The sequence below is a fragment of the Hyperolius riggenbachi genome, chromosome 4, assembly GCF_040937935.1.
Source record: "Hyperolius riggenbachi isolate aHypRig1 chromosome 4, aHypRig1.pri, whole genome shotgun sequence".
Classification (NCBI taxonomy): domain Eukaryota; kingdom Metazoa; phylum Chordata; class Amphibia; order Anura; family Hyperoliidae; genus Hyperolius; species Hyperolius riggenbachi.
This window is the reverse complement of record NC_090649.1, coordinates 193,992,423-194,013,195: the sequence shown is the minus strand read 5'-3', so window position 1 is coordinate 194,013,195 and position 20,773 is coordinate 193,992,423. Positions and strand designations below refer to the sequence as shown.

General features: G+C 43.6%; 2 protein-coding genes across 3 annotated transcripts in view; one reads left to right on the top strand and one right to left on the bottom strand.

The window, feature by feature from the left end:
- The window catches only part of LOC137571675 (probable cation-transporting ATPase 13A5), a 247,700-nt gene extending 238,524 nt beyond the window's left edge, over positions 1-9,176 (bottom strand). The window contains exon 1 of the mRNA XM_068281173.1: positions 9,092-9,176. Coding sequence (XP_068137274.1) covers positions 9,092-9,136 — 45 coding nt within the window. The 5' untranslated portion in view covers positions 9,137-9,176. The remainder of the gene's footprint in view (positions 1-9,091) is intronic.
- PLAAT1 (phospholipase A and acyltransferase 1) overlaps positions 1-20,773 on the top strand; it is a 381,602-nt gene that overhangs the window by 274,220 nt on the left and 86,609 nt on the right. The window lies entirely within an intron of this gene.

The window sequence follows — 20,773 nt, the reverse complement described above, 5'->3', positions numbered from 1 at the left end:
AACAACACTGGGTAGTGGATGAAAGAGTCTGGCTGCTTTGGACAACATATACTTTGTCAGTATGATTTGTTCCACCGTTCACAACTTGTCTCTTCTGCTTGGTGAGAGGATCTCTCACCAAGAAGGTAAAATATTAGGGTCAACTTATGCACGAGGTCGACTTATATTCAATGATATATGGTAAGTGCATATGAAGTTGAGGATGCAAGGACTGGGGAAGAGTCTGTGTGCATGGATAGGGAACTGGCTAATGGACAGAAAACAAAGAGTTGTGGTCAATGGATTGTACTCAAAATGGGAGACTGTTAGCAGTGTGGTCACACAGGGGTCTGTACTGGGTCCAGTGCTCTTCAATTTATTTATTAATGACCTAGTAGATGCAGTAGTGATCAATGTTGCTATTTTTGCAGATGATACAAAATTGTGCAGAATCATCAACTCTCAGGAAGATAGTGTCATATTGCAACAGGATCTGGATAGGATGGCTATATGGGCACATACATGGCAGATGAAATTCAATGTTGACAAATGTAAAGTCATGCATTTTGGTCGTACCAATGGTCTAGCACCATACAAAATAAATGGGATACAGTTGGGGACATCAAACTTGGAGAAGGACTTAGGAGTACTCATGGACAACAAGTTAAATAATCGTACTCAATTCCAAGCCGCTGCAGCTAAAGCGAACAAAATTTTGGGATGCATTAAAAGGGAAATAAAAACTCGAGATGCTAGCATAATATTGCCCCTGTTTAACTCTCTAGTAAGGCCACATCTGGAATATGGAATTCAGTTCTGGGCACCACATTACAAAAAAATATTGCAGTTTTAGAGCAGGTGCAGAGACGAGCTACAAAATTGATACGTGGGATGGAAGGTCTCGCTTACCAAGAAAGGTTAGATAAACTGGGCTTATTTAGTCTAGAGAAAAGACGCCTTAGAGGAGATCTAATTAACATGTATAAATACATCAGAGGGCACTATAATAGCTTGGCGGATGAGCTTTTTGTCCCTAGGCCTTCTCAAAGGACTAGAGGACATGATCTGCGCATGGAGGAAAAACGTTTTAGCCATTTATTTAGGAAAGGGTTCTTTACAGTAAGAGTGATTAAGATGTGGAATGCATTGCCACAGGAAGTCGTTATGACAAACTCTATACCTGCATTTAAAGGGGGCTTAGATGCTTTCCTTGCGTTGAAAGACATCCATGGCTACAATTACTGCCTAATGATGTTGATCCAGGGATTTTATCTGATTACCATCTGGAGTCGGGAAGGAATTTTTCCCTTTTGGGGCTAATTGGACCATGCCTTGTGGGGGGGGGGGGGGGGGGGGTTCGCCTTCCTCTGGATCAACAGGGATATGTGAGGGAGCAGGCTGGAGTTGTACTTTGTACTGGTTGAACTCGATGGACGTATGTCTTTTTTCAACCAAAATAACTATGTAACTATGAAGTCATGTTTTACACCATCCAAGCCAAGACTTCATCGACCATGAAGGTGCAAAGTGATAAACAGAAGCCATTGTGTTAAAGTAAAGAGTAATACATTTTTACCCAGTTTATTATTAGGCAGGAGTAAGGAAAAGCATTTTGTGGACAGGAGGAGGATTACATTTTTCCATTGCATCTCTTCTGCTACCCAGTGATAGTGTTGTGCGAACAGTGTTCGCCACTGTTCGGGTTCTGCAGAACATCACCCTGTTCGGGTGATGTTCGAGTGCGGCCGAACACCTGGTGGTGTTCGGCCAAACTGTTCGGGTTCGCCCGAACTGCTCAATGCCCGGCCGAACAGGGCCCCTGTTCGGCCGAACAGGGCCCTGTTCGGCTGAATATGGCCCCCCTATGGGGTCGCAGGCATAAGGAAGGAGCATGCCCCGATCGCGGGGGGGGCGGAAATTCCCCCCACCCCCTCCGCTAGCGCTCCCCCCTCTGCCCGCTTCCCCATACAAAAGTTTGACGAAAGTAAAATAGTACCGGTGGTGGTGGCTGGCTGCTGCAGTGGCTGGCTGGCACTATGAAGTGACTGAGGAGGAGGAGTCGGAGTAGGACGCGTTGAGGGAGGCCGGGCAGCGGGCGGTTCAGCGGTAGTACCCTTGTGGTACTTCCGCCCTTTCTCTGACCTCACGTCCTCTGCGTGATGACACATACGAGGGTACGCGTGACGCGTACCCTCGTATGCAGAGGACGTGAGGTCAGAGAAAGGGCGGAAGTACCACAAGGGTACTACCGCTGAACTGCCCGCTGCCCGGCCTCCCTCAACGCGTCCTACTCCTCCTCCTCAGTCACTTCATAGTGCCAGCCAGCCACTGCAGCAGCCAGCCACTACCACCGGTACTATTTTACTTTCGTCAAACTTTTGTATGGGGAAGCGGGCAGAGGGGGGAGCGCTAGCGGAGGGGGTGGGGGGAATTTCTGCCCCCCCCCCTGCGATCGGGGCATGCTCCCCCCTTATGCCTGCGACCCCATAGGGCCCCCAAAAGCGGGATGTTCGGGGAGTTTGGGGTTCGGCCCGAACATGCCGAACATCGCGGCCATGTTCGGCGAACGTTCCCGAACCCGAACATCCAGGTGTTCGCCCAACACTACCCAGTGATAAATATTGTCATTGTCGTGTCATACTCACATGCAGGCCTAATAAACAGGCCAAGAATGTCTGCTGATTTACAGAGTCTTATCACACAATTTTGCGTTTTCAGTTTAGTTACTTTCTTCAGTTGAGTTATTTTTCTAATAATATTGGATACATTTTTCAGTAATTGTACTCTTTCCTATTGTTTTTCTCTTTTGCTATACAACTACAAATAGTAGCCTTGCAGCACCTAGTCCCTGGTTCAAATCCTAGCCAGGGCACTTTGTGCACAGAGTTCGTATGTTCTCCCCGTGTCTGCATGGGTTTCCTCCGGGCACTCTGGTTTCCTTCCATATCCCAAAAACCTACAGATAAGTTAATTGGCTTCCCCTTAAATTGGCCCTACACTACAAAGGGCATATGAATATGGTAGAGATTACATTGTGAGCCCCTCTAGTGGCAGTTGCATGCATTAACAAATTCGGGTCACACAGCTCCGGGATATGACCTCACCCGAAACTGGGTGTCACATATGAAAACGTAATCCTTTCTATATAGCTACGTGCAATTCTCCATGGTGCTGCAATTTCTGTTGGGAGGAGTATAATTACAAAATTCTAATAAAAATATTTTTTAAAAATAAGACTTTATTTTGAGAATTTTAGTATACTTTAACTGCAATGCTATTGTCTTTTCTTATTTTCTTAATATAAAAATGTGACAATAAATGCATCACACTCACTGACATCCTCTCTGCCACCCACCCATTTCCCCTTTCTGGGCTAACCTCTGACATGATCTGTTATCCTCTTTTCCTGAAATAAATATTTAAAATGAATAGGTCAAAGGATTAGTCCAATATAGGTACAAAGAGCTTCCCTATGCACCCCTATAGTACACCTAAAATCCCTGTAATATCACTTTCCCTGTTGCACACTCACTTTGCAATGGAGACTTTTTTGAAGCATAAGAATAGGTCCAATAAAGTTGCAAGGAGCTTTCCTGACTGTCAGAATCAGTTATCACAAAAATTACCCAAATTTCACCTCTTTTATTGACATCAATGCATTACACCTTAACATCCTGCCATTCCAACAAATTTTAGACTATTTGGCAATTGCCCTCATCCTTTGTCAAAGTTATATTTTCTCCAAAATGAGTGTCAGCACTCAACATGGTCCCCTGTCTCTATCAGCACCCAACATAGGCTTCATATTTGTGTAAGCCGACAGCTCTTTCCCTAAAGACATCATAAGCATGTTAGCAGACACTACGGTCCTGTATCTCTCAGCATCCCCAATGGGTACACCAACCTTGTGAGCATATAGTTTTGACTGATCTATCTCTATTAGTAGCCCCCATGGGCACTCATCTCTGCCAATACCTTCTATGAGCTCCAATTTCTGTCAGCAGGTAGCTTAAGGCCACATCTCTGTGAAGAGCAACTGTGCGCTACCGGAAATCTCTGTCAGCATCCATCATGGGTCCTTCCTCTCTGTCAGCACACAGCTTTGACCCCACAACTCTGTTAATAGTCACCAAGAGCACCCATCTTGTTCAGCAGCCATCATGGGCCATATATGATAGGTTGCTTCCCCATCACTGTCACTTGGCCTCTCGGGCCCCCATCTCTATCATCAGCACACATAATAAACCTCTATGTCAATACATTGCAAAATATCCCTCAGAAGGAAACACTGACCTAAAAAGCTACCATTGTCCTAAAATCTCTGTCAGCAGATTTGAGTGACCCCAATAAATGTCAGTAGATGTGTTTCATTTCTGAATTTCCAGTAATTCTAAACTGAAACAATTAAAGCAAACACGCAGTGAAAATAATCATATGAGATAATGAATTGTATGTGTGTAGTAATGGTAAATAGAACTTTCCTGCAGCTTCATATCCTTATTTTCTTAATTTAAGGGTTTACAATCTAAATCTGAACTGTAAAGAACAGCTATGTGATATAAATTCTAAATTCACCCAGCGTGATTTTTTTTTCATATATGGCTCTTCCTACTTAGGCTTTGTTCACATTAGGCAACACGTATGGCCGTGCCTTCGGGACACAAGCGCACCCAATCGCACACCATCCGCGTTGCACTGCTGATCCCATTAATTACAGTGAATGGGATCAGCAATGCGCTTTTGCAAAAATGCGGGCAGCAGTTAAAAGCGCATAGCACTGCTGCACAGTCCACATAGTCTGAACGTCATAAGTGCTGTCTATGCACTTCTGATGTTCTTGCTGATTGCACACCCTATGCACTGCCGAAATGTACACTGCCGTTTCGCGTCTCCTGACGCTTGGTCACGCTGCGTGCCACTGACCTAAGTGTCAGTGGCACGCAGCGTGACCAAGCGTCAGGAGACGCGAAACGGACGTCGCTAAGCCACCCTAATGCCCACCACCCATCTCCACTGGGATGACCCACCATCTTGAGGATATGTAAGATTATATTTGCACTACTTATATGCAGTTTTACTATTGTGGAATACGAAGATTAAGCCATGTGGTTACACTGTCACATTGTTTGAAATAAATCCAAGGACGGAAGGTGCACGCCTCTGTGATCTTTTGCTGCCATAGCCTTAATTAAGCCCCTTATCCTTGCCTCCCCATTCTTCCGTTTTTGATACCTAATTAAAATCCACTTCCCCTTAGTAGCTTATGCAAACCTCTCCCTAATGCCTAACCCTAACCCTCCCAATGTCAATCCTCTTCCAGGCACAAATCTCTAACCTTGCTTGTTAGCAGAACCCCCTTTCTGATGAAATCCCACTTCCACATACTTAAACAGTTCACACACCACGGTTTTTACCCCTTAAAGTGGATCCGAGATGAACTTTTACTCATTGCATAATTGTGTTCCTTTCCTATTGTTTATAGGGCATTCCTCAAGCCAAATACTTCTTTGTTTTTTTTTATACTCTAATTCCCTATAAACTAAACATGCCTCGCCCACAGGTTTTCAGAGAGCCTTGGCATTTTCAGACAGTAGCAAGGGCTCATGGGAGCTCAGTCTGGGCAGGAGGAGGGGGAGGTATTACTAGCCAGACATTTCAGAGGCAGAGGGGAGGAGGGAGGAGGAGGGGGGATTAGTTTTTTTTACAGGTTGAGTGCTTGTGTGTAATGTTTACAAACAACATGGCTGCTGTCATTGTATCACAGGAAGAAATAATCATATTCTATTGAAGCTGTTTGCAGCTAGATTTGCTGTGTAAACTATCTAAACTTTAGATAAGATATTTTGTCAAGTTACTTGTTATAGTTAGTTTTTCATCTCGGATCGGCTTTAAGGTTCCCGACATTTTTGACACTTTAGCTGTGTCACTTTTTTTCAGTACAATCTAGGCTTTCTTTGAGTAATATTTTTTCCCCAAAGCGGTTTTGCTTTGTAGTCATTTTATGGGAAAATTTTAGGTGTAACTAGCAGAAAATACCAATTTTTTAATTTTTCACCCTTCCTAATTTTCACATGACACGTCCCACAGTTATAAAGCACATAAAAACGATTTATTTGTCCCTTCCTGGTTAAAGTTATACCCCATATACCATATTTTATTACTAGCTGAGCATGTGGTGGACTGATATCCCCAGCTTGTGCGTTTGTAGTGATCAGATGCATTTGCTAGGGCAATTGTCCGGGGACCATAGTGCTATACAGATGAATCGCTAGGAAACGGCAGAGCAATACATCTGTAGAGCATTGGGGGCGAGCCCCAAACTTTTGCCCTAGCTATCGTATCTGATCGCTACAGACAGCAGTCACTAAAAGTTTATAAACAGGTATAGGTATTGCAGGGGGTTAACAATGGTTTAATAGGCTAGGTTGGGGTTAAAACTTGACTGATTTAAAACAAATATATATATATATATATTTTATTGGGATCATGTCACTTTAATTTTGTTTTGTTTTTTACTTTAAAAACTTTTTTTGCCTAACTTTATTGAATGATTGTTGCTTTTGGCTAGCAATAATCATTCACAGGCATGTGCATGTGCACACAAGGCGGCGGTTTTTAATGCAGGATGTAGAGTCTACGTCCAAAAACTTATAGCAGCACTAATTAGGGCATAGAATCTACGTCCTAAAATGGAAAGTAATTAAAAAAGCAGCTAAATGTAGCCAAAAAACAGCTTTGAATAAATTGCACGTTCAGCATTATAAATAGAGAATACAACAACACTGCCTAGCTAATCCTCACGGTTGAAAATTTCCAGTAAATGAGCTGCTATAACAAATCCATGCTACCACCATCTTAAAAACACAAATTCAAAAACGCAAATGCAAAAACTCCTGCAATTTGTCTGCATTTGTGATTTTGGGAGCCTCCTGAAGAGGTGTGCTCAGGAGCACTTGCAACATTGAAACCTGGAATGACACAGCAATTGGAGAGATGGAAGAGAGGTTAGAAAACCAAAAAAGATAATACGAGGGATATATATATATTTTTTTTAGCAGGGAGAATGGACCATATGATGCAGTATAGGTAGGGAGGCGGTTAGTAAGGACCCCACCTTTCTATCTCGTATCCCTTTAACGCTTGCCTTCTATTTCTGTCTAATAAAACAGACCTCCTTCTACTCTGCTCCCTAACCTCAACCTTCCTAAACTGATGTTTAAATGCTTCTGGGTGTAGCTAATTGAAATCTATGCCCTGTTTGGGACCTGTGATCCCTGCTCGGGTGTAGTTTTTAATTAGCCCACTGCACGCTCCCGATGCTACTCCTGATCACATAACTCTCCAATCGCTGAAGTTCACTCACCCTGCTGTATGTCATTTTATTGACTCCTAACCCTGCGATCATTGTGAGACAATCTTAGCTCCTGACTGGCTCACAGAGCTCTGCTGTCATAACGACAGCAGAGCAAGTGAGCTTCAGCGACATGAGAGTAGCGTGATTGGCTGTAGCGGTGGATCCATGTGGAGTGACGTCGGTAGGCCCCATTATTTTGTACCAGCAGTCTCTGGTCCTTACGAGCCTGGTTCTGAAGTGGTTAATATAAGTGATATTCACTTTCCACTGTCTGCATTGAATGTAAATGCATGGGGGCAAATATGGAGTTAGCCGCACTGTAGAATAGCTGAGTGCTAAAATCCAAGTGAACATTTTCACAAGTCTCTGCCTGGTACTTTTGTTATAGTGTAGCTGAGTGTAGTTGCAACAATTAAAACAATTAAGGCACTGTTTGGCTATATAAGCACAGCAGAAAAATTAAAATATGATGTGGCATTTCTAGTTAGTGCCCAAATTATTCAGTTGGCACTGATAATAACCCTACTGGGTCAATTGGGTGTCGTAATTGTTCTGACATGCTGTATTATAAGGTATATTTAAGGATTATGGCGTGATCTTGCGAGGAGCGAGATTTGCAGGGAGCACTCGTGCGCTCTCCCTGCAGTAAACACAGCTGGGCCGTCGCGAACAGCCTGACAGCCACAATCGGAGCTGGCAGGCTGCAATTTCAATAATAAATTATGAAAAACATGTGTTCAGCGCTGCAAAATAGTACAGTACAGCGCTGTACAGAGGACAGCCCTGTCACTTAACTGACCCTCAAAACAGCTCGCAATCTAATCCCTATCATAGGCTGATGCCTATGTATGTGTAGTGCAGTGTAAGTATCACAGTCTAAGGTTAATTTTGGGGGGTAGGGGGGGAATAAAAAAATAGTTTATTTTTTTTAATTGTTCATTTTTTATTAATAAAAATGCTAATTGCTAACCGCTAAAGTCATCGCAAAATTATGCAAAACTTTACATGATTATGGATGGATTATGCAAAATCAATTGCATGTCCAAACCGTAATTACGTATGGCCATAACTGCCAAAAATTAAGCACAATTTTGTGCAATCATAATTAGCAGATTACAATCATCACTAATTACACTGTGTAATGTCTACAGTCACTTGTATACAGTCACTTGAATAATAATTCTAAGATTTAGCTGAACTGCATCAGGTGGATATTACGGTAATCAGATTGGCACTTTGGAATTTATAATACAAACAGGTCTCAGAAAACACATTCATCTTAACTCTTAGTGGACAGGGCAGTTTGCATGTTCAGCAGCACTAGCTTTGCATATAATGTCATTTGTATACAATTTGTGTATACTTGCAGTCCCCTACTTATACACAGGCTCTGTTCCAGGAGGTTGTAAATTGAATTTGTTTGTAATTCAAGTCGTGCATGATATATACTGGCACCTGTGGATACCTTATTTATTTTCAGAAACCACTGAATGGTAACATGCAGTATGCTCTAAGCAACGTTCAAGAGTTTCTACAGTACTGCAACATGTAATAGCAAAAACATTGAATAACAAAAACTGTACTATGTATTTTGTACACAAGGACAACTTTCTATGTATGAGACGTTTGTAATTTAACTGTTTGTAAGTAGTGTTTTGTATTTAGCTAAACAAATAGTTAATTTAAACCCCATAGCTACGATGAAAGTTATATATTTCAGTTCAGATATAAATTGAATTTAAAAAAAATCTATCTTACCATTTCATTGTCCTGCCCCTGGTTAAGAAGCCCCTGAGCTGCCATAGCAGTGCTCTTGTTTCAGTGCCATAGAGTGAAAGTGTGGTTGAGGACACTGCAGAATGTACCTCAGTCTGCAAGCTCCGCCTTTACTTTGTAGCTCTGGTTTTTCAGGACTGATGCTATGATGCTGCTGAGAGGGGGAGGCTTGTTAATGAACCTAAAGTGAAAATAAACAAAGATAAACAATTGTATCTATTGTCCTAAAACTAAATAGGACTTTAATTGAATGCCCTGTTTTTATTTTTGTTTTTAAAGGTCAAAGCCGTATTTTAGGCTTGAGTTTTACAAATATATATTGTGTGGAATATATCATGATTTGCAAAGCACAAAGTTTTCTGCATTGTACTCTTTTTTTTGCAGTCTCGGAATCGTCCAAACTCCTCCCCATCCTATCATCACCCAGGTGATTCAGTCAGAGAGTAGTGGAAAGTGTGTTTCAGCCAGTATTTCACTGTGGACAGTGACGTCCTTTGTGCTGTGGAGGGTACCAGACTTATGAAGGTCCCATCAATATTTTTTTTTTCAAGACCTTGTAGTTTTTGTAGTTTTTGAGAAAAAGCAATACAAAAAATTCTAAGAAAAAAATGTTTTTTCACCACTTCAGCCTTCGGGAGCTTTCACCTTAAAGGGAACCAGAGCTGCCGATCATCAAAAGTTTTATACATACCTGGGGCTCCCTCCTGCCCCATCCGCATGGATCGCTCCCATGCTGCTGTCCTCAGCCTTCTCCTCCTCCAGTACCGGGTCCCGTTACGTCTGTCAGTCGCGGCCAGTCTGACAGAAGAGAAGTGCACTCTTTGTGTATCTCTCCAGCAGCCGCTGGAGAGATACATAACGGATGCACTTTTCTTGTGGAGGAGGAGAAGGCTGAGGACGGCAGCGTGGGAGCGATCTGTGCGGATGGGGCAGGATGAAGTACCCAGGTATGTATAAAACTTTTGATAATCGTCAGCTCTGGTACACTTTAAGCACGGAAGCCATTTTCCCCTGTCAGCGCTCCTCCCATTCATTTGCCAATAACTTTGTCACTAATGATCATACCTAAATGATCTATACCTTGTTTTTTTCGCCACAAATTACTATACTTTTTTTCAGTAATTACTTTATTTTTTCTGCATTTTATAGGGAAAAATAGAGAAATAAATGAAACAATACACTATTTCTCCAATTCCATCCCCTATACAGGGAGTGCAGAATTATTAGGCAAGTTGTATTTTTGAGGATTAATTTTATTATTGAACAACAACCATGTTCTCAATGAACCCAAAAAACTCATTAATATCAAAGCTGAATATTTTTTAAAGTAGTTTTTAACTTGTTTTTAGTTTTAGCTATTTTAGGGGGATATCTGTGTGTGCAGGTGACTATTACTGTGCATAATTATTAGGCAACTTAACAAAAAAACAAATATATACCCATTTCAATTATTTATTTTTACCAGTGAAACCAATATAACATCTCACCATTCACAAATATACATTTCTGACATTCAAAAACAAAACAAAAACAAATCAGTGACCAATATAGCCACATTTCTTTGCAAGGACACTCAAAAGCCTGCCATCCATGGAGTCTGTCAGTGTTTTGATCTGTTCAACATCAACATTGTGTGCAGCAGCAACCACAGCCTCCCAGACACTGTTCAGAGAGGTGTACTGTTTTCCCTCCTTGTAAATCTCACATTTTATGATGGACCACAGGTTCTCAATGGGGTTCAGATCAGGTGAACAAGGAGGCCATGTCATTAGTTTTTCTTCTTTTATACCCTTTCTTGCCAGCCACGCTGTGGAGTACTTGGACGCGTGTGATGGAGCATTGTCCTGCATGAAAATCATGTTTTTCTTGAAGGATGCAGACTTCTTCCTGTACCACTGCTTGAAGAAGGTGTCTTCCAGAAACTGGCAGTAGGACTGGGAGTTGAGCTTGACTCCATCCTCAACCCGAAAAGGCCCCACAATCTCATCTTTGATGATACCAGCCCAAACCAGTACTCCACCTCCACCTTGCTGGCGTCTGAGTCGGACTGGAGCTCTCTGCCCTTTACCAATTCAGCCACGGGCCCATCCATCTGGCCCATCAAGACTCACTCTCATTTTATCAGTCCATAAAACCTTAGAAAAATCAGTCTTGAGATATTTCTTGGCCCAGTCTTGACGTTTCAGCTTGTGTGTCTTGTTCAGTGGTGGTCGTCTTTCAGCCTTTCTTGCCTTGGCCATGCCTCTGAGTATTGCACACCTTGTGCTTTTGGGCACTCCAGTGATGTTGCAGCTCTGAAATATGGCCAAACTGGTGGCAAGTGGCATCTTGGCAGCTGCACGCTTGACTTTTTTCAGTTCATGGGCAGTTATTTTGCGCCTTGGTTTTTCCGCACGCTTCTTGCAACCCTGTTGACTATTTGAATATAACGCTTGATTGTTCGATGATCACGCTTCAGAAGCTTTGCAATTTTAAGAGTGCTGCATCCCTCTGCAAGATATCTCACTATTTTTGACTTTTCTGAGCCTGTCAAGTCCTTCTTTTGACCCATTTTGCCAAAGGAAAGGACGTTGCCTAATAATTATGCACACCTGATATAGGGTGTTGATGTAATTAGACCACACCCCTTCTCATTACAGAGATGCACATCACCTAATATGCTTAATTGGTAGTAGGCTTTCGAGCCTATACAGCTTGGAGTAAGACAACATGCATAAAGAGGGTGATGTGGTCAAAATACTAATTTGCCTAATAATTCTGCACTCCCTGTAGTTTTAAAATAGGCAATGCTACTATAAATAAAATCAACAAATTTTAATTGCCCGTTAGTCCCGGCTATCGCAACATTTAAATAATGTTCCTAATGCAATGTATGGCAACATTATATCATTTGGAAATAAGGAAGTATTTACTAATGTAACAGTAATATATCCTCATGACATACATAATAAAAAACGCTGAGTCCCTTAGGCAAAACCAATTCTTTATCAAAAATGTAATTTGTAACTTTACTTTTCTGCCACTAGATGGTGATAAAAGCACTATTCTGGTAAACCAAGAAGGGTTACATTTTTTATTTTATTTTTTACTTTTCCCTCCTTTGCTCTTCCTTTATTAAGCATGGACATGACTTCTGATCAGGATCAGGATCAGGATCATGTCCATTCATTCCGGGCACTGCGATTGGTTTGGGGAATGTTTTTACCTGTTCACAAATTGATGACATGGAAATGCCAAACGAGCAGCAGCCGCGCAAGCATCCATGCCCACCCACCACAAAAACACTGGATGCGTATAGTCGTCCAGATTGGAATAAGTGGTTAAATTCACTAAAATGACATTTTGCTGCAGTACACTATACTATATAGTGGTTTCCGAGTTCTGTATACAAATCTTAAACATTTTAAAGTGAACACGAGGTGAAAATGATATGGAGGCTGCCATATTTGCCATATTTATTTCCTTTTAAACAGTATCAGTTGCCTGGCAGCCCTGCTGATCTATTTGGCTGCAGCAGTGTCTGAATCACACCAGTAACAAGCATGCAGCTAATCTTGTAAATTCTGACAATATTGTCAGAAACACCTGATCTGCTGCATGCTTGTTCAGGGTCTATGACTGAACGTATTAGAGGCAAAACATCAGCAGGACAGCCAGGCAACTGGTATTGCTTAAAAGGGAAAAAAATATGGGAGCCTCCTCTCAATTCAGGTCCACTTTAAAGCAAACCTGTGATCCAGCACTGGAACCCTCTAAAAGTCTGCCTGGATTACGTCAAATCAATTCAGTTACAAAACTGTAATTACGTATAATAATAATTGCGAAACTAGCACATTAAAACCATCACTAGGACAGTAGGCAGCACAAAGGGGGACAGGAGGGCAAGGATAACACAGTGTGTGTGTGTGTGTGTGTGTGTGTGTGTGTGTGTGTGTGTGTGTATGTAGGGGGGGGGGCAGAGGAGGACACTGAAGGCATAGGGAAACAGAGGTGACAAAGAGGGGGAAACTGGAGGCACAGGATGGCACAGAGAAGGTACAGGGGACAGAGATGGCACAGTGTTCCGACTTGAGAACGGATTAAGGTTAAGGACAAACCTACAATTCCTATCTTGTTCATTAAATGGAGACTACCTGTAATTCTTTGTAGTATCCAGTGCCGCAACAGCACAGGTCTGCAGAATCCCATCAGTCTATATCTTGTTCTTCCTAGTTCTTCTATGCTTAGTATGAAACTGTCATCCTTTCAATCCTTGGTGTAGTTATACAGAAAATTAAACAAAACCACAGCGAGATATGGCTTCTGAATGCAGATAGGGCAGGGAGTGTGTCTATATGTGTGTGTGTGTGCGTGTGAGTGTGCGTGTGCGTGTGCGTGTGCGTGTGTGTGTGTGTGTGTGTGTGTGTGTGTGTGTGTGTGTGTGTTTTTTTCGCAGACATATGAAACACCTATCCCATAGTGCCCTTACCAATAACTCTCAGGTAGGAGTGCAAATTTGGACAGAGGTGCCAGGCAGGTTAAAATGATCTAAAAACAACTAAAAAGGAGGAGTACAGGTGGACTTACCTCCTGAAATGATGGACAATCGAGATTGTTCAAATCGCAAATAACAATTTATTTTGGCACTCCGCAACGCGTTTCGCAGGTATAACCCGCTTCATCAGGCAAGGAGTGCAAGCTCAAAAAGGTCCAATAGTGGCAATGCGCCTCACAGAGAGTTATACCTGCAAAACGCGTTGCAGAGTGCCAAAATAAATTGTTATTTGCGATTTGAACAATCTCGATTGTCCATCATTTCAGGAGGTAAGTCCACCTGTACTCCTCCTTTTTACTTGTTTTTAGATCATTTTAACCTGCCTGGCGCCTCTGTCCAAATTTGCACAGTATATAGTCCACCTTGGGTGGAGGGGACTGTCCCCTTCTTTCTATCTACAGAGAGCGACTTCTTAAACCTGAGTGGGGTCAAGTTCTAATACTCCCCGCTTGCATTTCAAGTGGTTGCCTATGTGGTAACCCGTGTTTGTGAGTATATCCACATCTGTTAATTATTTCGCCAACAATTGTTAGACTTACTGCACTATATTGGGCTCTCGGTTTTTCTTTTTGTTTCAAGTGTCTCAGGTAGGAGCAGCAGGCAGTAGCAGTGATTGAGATGTGCATAACTTTCTATTGCATTGGTTAGGACAAAGCTAGCAGTTGACGGGATTAGGTCGGAACTAGACAATACTTCTGCTGACATCTTGCCTGATATCTAATGGAGAAAAGTAGTAGAATAAGTCAACAGTTAAAAACTGGAAAATATTGATAACTTATCTGATCTACAACAACAGCGGTTTAGACATTAATGGCTGTGTGTGGAGTTATTTTGATGAAAAGTCAAATTTAAACTTTTACACAAACTGCAGAGTGACTACTTTACATTGTATCAAAGTGTCACATCTTCAGTGTCATCCCATAATAACAATAACAATAATATTTATATAGCGCTTTTCTCCCTGGGGACTCAAAGCGCTGTGCATTTTTAGCCTTTTTTTAAAGCTGTCCAGAGAAGGAGCCTCTTGTACTGATTGTGGAAGTGAGTTCCATAGAGTAGGGGCTGCATAGGAAAAGGCCCGAGCACCAAATGTTAAGTGTATCCTGGGAAAAACCAGCATCATATTGTTGGCAGAGCAGAGGGTGCGTGGAGGGGCATAAAATTCCAACAGATCCGCTATGTATTTGGATCCCATGTGGTGTAGAGCCTTGAATGTCAGCAGGCAGATCTTCTTAATATTGATTCTCCATTTTACTGGCACCCAGTGAAGAGTTTGCAGTACTGAGGTGATGTGTGAGCTGCGGGGAGCATTGGCTAGGAGTCTGGCTGCAGCATTCTGTACTAGCTGTAAGGGGCGCAGAACCTTATCTGTAGATCTGATGAACAGGGCGTTGCAGTAGTCTAGGCGGGAGGATACAAATGCATGAACCAGGGCAGGTAGGTCTTCAGCTGGGATAAGGTGTTTGATTTTCGCTATATTTCTTAGATGGAAGAAAGAAGACTTGACGACAGCTGATACCTGCTGTCTGAGTTTTAGATTTCCATCCAGGATCACCCCAAGGTTTTGTACAGAGTCTTTATACTGTACAGTATCTCCCCCAATAGCTAGTTTGAGGTGGTGAGCGTTTTGAACTTTATCCATCATGTGTGGACCACCTACCACCAACACCTCTGTTCAGTGGTGTGCGTGCTGAATAGTAGGGTAGCTAGAACAACAACTGACGATAGCGTCGGTTTATTGAAAGCAATATAAATAATTAATATATACAGACAATTATTAAAATCAACAATTAATAAAACAGTAATAGCCAGTATAAAAAATAAAAGGGAGAAAATACTTAGGGTTTGTGGAAATATGTCCTTTTGTGGGAAAATCATCCCACAAAAGTCCAAGCAAAACGGTTTCAAGTTCTCAAAGTTCTTTGTTTCAGAGTAAAGTTCAGCAAGATTTAAAATCCACACAACATGGAGGATGTCCTTTGTTCAGTTCCGGCAAGATGGCCACCACTCGTTCCTCACGGTGGCCGGGTGTTCAGGAAGATGGGAAATGGAGGAATCAATAGCCCGGGCAGCTCATGTACTTTTAATGGAGCTGCTTTCAGAGGCGGGCATCCAGAGTCGGCCCCCGGGCCGGACTATGGTAATCACATCTGGGCAGGGGCTTCCACAAACCACATAATTCTGACATTTCTCTAGACCGACCTACGCGGCCGGCACACAAATAATAATTACATATTCTCGATCCCCAGAACCTCCCGATTAATATGATACCTTGGATGTGGGTGTTAGGGCGTATGGTTACCGAGGGGTCCATAACTCCTTAACCGACCGGACCATCACAATGAATTTCATATCAGCACGATGGCCAGATTTTACCGAACAAGACTATATGAATTTTATAGCTGTGCAATATACGGTCTCCATTTAATAGGTATGAAACCCTATCCCCCAGGTTTTCCTATCTGCCTGGTCGGTGCCGTTCTGGCTGCTTTGTCATGGCCCCCTGGAGAGCCAGTTTCCTTTCTCTTTTCATGGGGCCATATGGCTGTGGGGGAAAGGAGCTGGTCCCTGCAGGGAATCCAGCCACGTGCAACATTCCTGAGGGGAATGCTTTGCTGACAGGGGAACAGGTCTCTGGATTAAAACACAAAAGTGTCGTTTTCTGATCGCTTGCACGACTGCACAGATCCGACAGGGAGCGATCAGGAAAGTGACTGAATTCCCTAGATTCACCTGCGTTTCTCACGGCTATTCCGTGACACCTCCCTTTCCTGATGCTGTGTTGGGGGTTGTCAGCAAGACATCCTCCGTAGAAGCCATTGGCGCTGTTGGGTCTAGTTCCCCCTGACACCGGGACAGCCCATCGGCGTTTTGGTGTCGGCTGCCTGCTTTGTGTTGGATCGTAAATTCGTACTGTTGCAATGACAGGCTCCACCGTAGAAGCTTGCCATTGGTCCCAGTAGTACGGTTTAGCCAACTGAGGGGGTTATGGTCGGTAATGATCGTGAAGGAGCGGCCGTACAGATACGATTGTAGTTTCTGTAGGGCCCACACGATCGCTAGGCACTCCTTTTCAGTTGTGGAGTAGGCTACCTCTCGGGGCAGGAGCTTCCGGCTCAGGTAGAGGATAGGGTGTTCATCTCCCTTTCCATCCACCTGGCTGAGGACTGCGCCGAGACCGTAGTCAGAGGCATCGGTTTCAACGACAAACCGATGACTGAAATCTGGGGCTTGAAGCACAGGGGCGCTTGCGAGTGCCTGCTTCAAGGCTTGAAAGGCGTTCTCGCAAGCGGGGGTCCAGCTAACAACCTTGGGGTGTTTCTTGCTAGTGGCATCGGTCAGGGGCTTCGCTAGGGTACTATAGGCTGGAACAAATTTCCTATAGTAGGCGGCGGTCCCCAGGAACGCCTGGACCAGCTTTTTCGTGATAGGCCGAGGCCATGCCAGGATGGCGTCCACCTTTCCCGTGTCAGGTTTCAGGGTGTTACCCCCCCGGTGACCTAAGTATTGCACCTCGGTCATGCCAATCTGACACTTACTCGGCTTAACTGTCAGATTGGCTGCGGCCAGCCTCTCTAGTACCTGGGACAGGTGTTGGAGTTGTTCCTCCCAGGTGCCGCTGAACACCGCAATGTCATCCAAGTACGCTACAGCGAACCCTTGCAGTCCCTCGAGCAGGTCGTTTACGGCCCGCTGAAACGTGGCAGGAGCATTCTTCATCCCAAAGGGCATCATCGTGAACTCGAAGAGGCCAAAAAGGGGGGTTGAAGGCCGACTTTTGCCTCGCGTCAGGTGCAAGTGGTATCTGCCAGTACCCCCGGCTCAGATCCATGATTGATAGGTACCTGGCGGACGCCAGCGTATCCAACAACTCATCGATGCGAGGCATGGGGTAGGCGTCTGTAGTGGTGATGGCATTCAACTTCCTGCAGTCCACGCAGAACCGAGTTGTCTGGTCCTTCTTGGGGACCAGGACAACAGGGGCTGCCCAGGCACCACAGGACTTTTGAACCACCCCTAGCTCCAGCATCTCCCTCACCTCTTTCTGCATGTCCGCTTGCACCTCTGGGGAGACGCGGTAAGCGGATTGCCTGATGGGGGATGGGTGCCCGTCTCTACCCTATGCACTGCCAGACTGGTCCGCCCCGGGCACAGGAGAAGGTGTGCTGGTACGGACCCAGCACCTCCTGCAACTGCTCTTGCTGGGACGGGGAGAGTTGTGGGTTGACACTTAGGTCGCTGTCCACATCTCGTATGTCAGCAAGCAGGTCTAACAGGGGGTCTGCCTCTCCCTGCTCTAACCGGCTGCACACTGGCAGCACATACTTGGTCCTGTCATGGTGGGCCTTCAGCATGTTGACATGAAAGCTTTTCTGTTTCCTGCCTCCCATGTTCACCAGATATGTCAGAGGGTTGGACCGTTGCACTATAGTGTAGGGTCCCTCCCAGGCCGCTTGCAGCTTGTTCTGCCTTACTGGAAGTAGGGCATACACTTTGTCACCTACTTCAAATGACCTCTCTCCAGCAGTGCGGTCATACCAGAGTTTTTGTTTGGCCTGAGCCTGGGCCATGTTTTCCGTTACCATTTCCGTGAGAGACTCCATCTTGTCCTTGAACTTGAGAACATAATCAACTACAGAGACATCTGTGGGGTCCCCCTTGCCCTCCCACGTCTCCCGCATCAATTGCAGTTGGCTGATGGTGTGCAGTTGGCTGATGGTGTAATGGTTAAGGGCTCTGCCTCTGACACAGGAGACCAGGGTTCGAATCTCGGCTCTGCCTGTTCAGTAAGCCAGCACTAATTCAGTAGGAGACCTTTGGCAAGTCTCCCTTACACTGCTACTGCCAATAGAGCGCGCCCTAGTGGCTGCTGCTCTGCTCTGGCACTTTCAGTCCGCAAGGAGAAAAGCGCAATATAAATGTTATTTGTCTTGTCTTGTCTTTGTCAGAGTTCAGCCTCAGCCAGCTGGTGTTCATCCAATTTAGTGAATACACTAGACACGCATTTATGGATGCTGATGGGTCTTGGGTGCCAGGCTTGAAGGACAGATACAGTTGTGTGTCATCTGCATAACAATGGTATCCTAGGACATAGTTCTGGATTATTTTGCCCAGTGGGAGCATGTAAACTGCAAAGAGTAGTGGTGATAGTACAGAACCCTGTGGAACTCCGTAGGCAAGTGGCACTGGATTAGAGTAGTGTGTGCCCAGACATACTTGCTGTGTCCTGCCAGATAGGAAGGTCTGAAACCAGCTAAGAACAGTACCCCTTAGGCCACAGTAATTCTTCAGTCGTTGGATTAGTATTTCATGATCCACAGTATCGAATGCTGCAGACAAGTCAAGAAGAATCAGAATTGAGCAATCACCCTTGTCCCTTGCAGTAAGTAGATCATTAATTACTCGGACTATTGCCGTTTCAGTGCTGTGCCTTTTCCTGAATCCTGACTGAAAAGTATCAAAGATGTTGTTATCTGTAAGCCTGGCTTGTAGCTGGTTGGCGACTGCTTTCTCGATAACTTTTGATAGGAATGGTAAGTTCGCCACAGGTCTTTAGTTGGTTACAGAATCAGGATCTAGTGATGGTTTCTTCAAGAGGGGTTTTATGAGATATACTAAAATATTAACAAAAATGTGAGAGGTGTACTCACTTTTGTGAGATACTGTAGCTTTTGTGAAACAATTGATGTTACATAGTTACATAGTTACATATAGTTACATAGTTATACGTCCATCGAGTTCAACCAGTATAAAGTACAACACCAGCCTGCTCCCTCACATATCCCTGTTGATCCAGAGGAAGGCGAAAAAACCCTTACAAGGCATGGTCCAATTAGCCCCTAAAGGGAAAAATTCCTTCCCGACTCCAGATGGCAATCAGATAAAATCCCTGGATCAACGATAAAATCCCTGGATGTTAATTGTACTCAAGGACCTATCGCAAAAATTGTTTTATTTAAAAGATGTACATGTAAAAATAATAAGTACATTTCTTCCAGAGTAATATGAGCCATAAATTACTTTTCTCCTATGTTGCTGTCACTTACAGGAAGTAGTAGAAATTTTGTCAGAAATTACAGGTTTTGGACTAGTTCATCTCCTCATGGGGGATTTTCAGGGTTTTCTTTATTTTCAACAACATTTCATGTATGGCAGGTGCTCCATCCAACTGTTAAATCAGTGTGAAGTGAGCAGGGAGGTTAGCCAGCATTTTTGATTAAATCCTTTTCAAGGAATATCTTTACTGTATAAAGAATAAAGGCCATGCTGAGAGTCCTCCATGAAGAAACCTATCGGTTCTGTAAAATTTCTACTACCTACTGTGACAGCAACATAGGAGAAAAGTGATTTATGGCTCATTTTACTCTGGAAGAAATGTACTTTTTATTTGTAAGAATTTGTGATTACATGTATCTTCATTTTACAATTCTTTATAACGGTGGTCCTTCAACAGATGCAACACCATAGGCCATGGCCCTTTTATACGCATAAACACAAAAAAAACACTGAATGCTCAGTTTGGGCAGTTTGACCCATCTCCTAGAGACACCTCTGAGTGCAACCAGAGGCTTACTCCGACATTATATGAGGCAGTTCTTTGCTGAATAAGTCGGGGGTAGTGATTCACTGATATATACACCATGAATTGGTAATTTGTCTTGTAAATTACTCATTATGGTCTTTCAAAAGTTTGTTTACCTGTAAATTATGGTAGGTAGGAATAAGAAACACAACAAAGATCACCAGAAGGAGTGAAGGTACTGCGCTAATTCAGTGTCCAGAGTCCCTGCATTTCAGATGCCAGACGTGACTAGATTGACTGAGTGAATAAATAGGGTGCTGGAGGTTGGCTATTATATAGCTGAGGATGTTGGGGAGCGGCCGAGCAGGCTTCAAAGGTAATCGACTCAGCTGTACGGTTTTGCAATTTGCTTTCCATCTAGTACTGGAGTCACATCTCATCTACTTATATTAGTATTATTATTATTTTTATTTATAGATCATCAACATATTCCATAGAGCTCTACAACATGCAAACCATGCTACAATGGGGAGCATAGATGCATGAGCAGTTCAACATGCTGTACAATCACGACAACCAGTGGTACCAATACATACAACTGATGTGT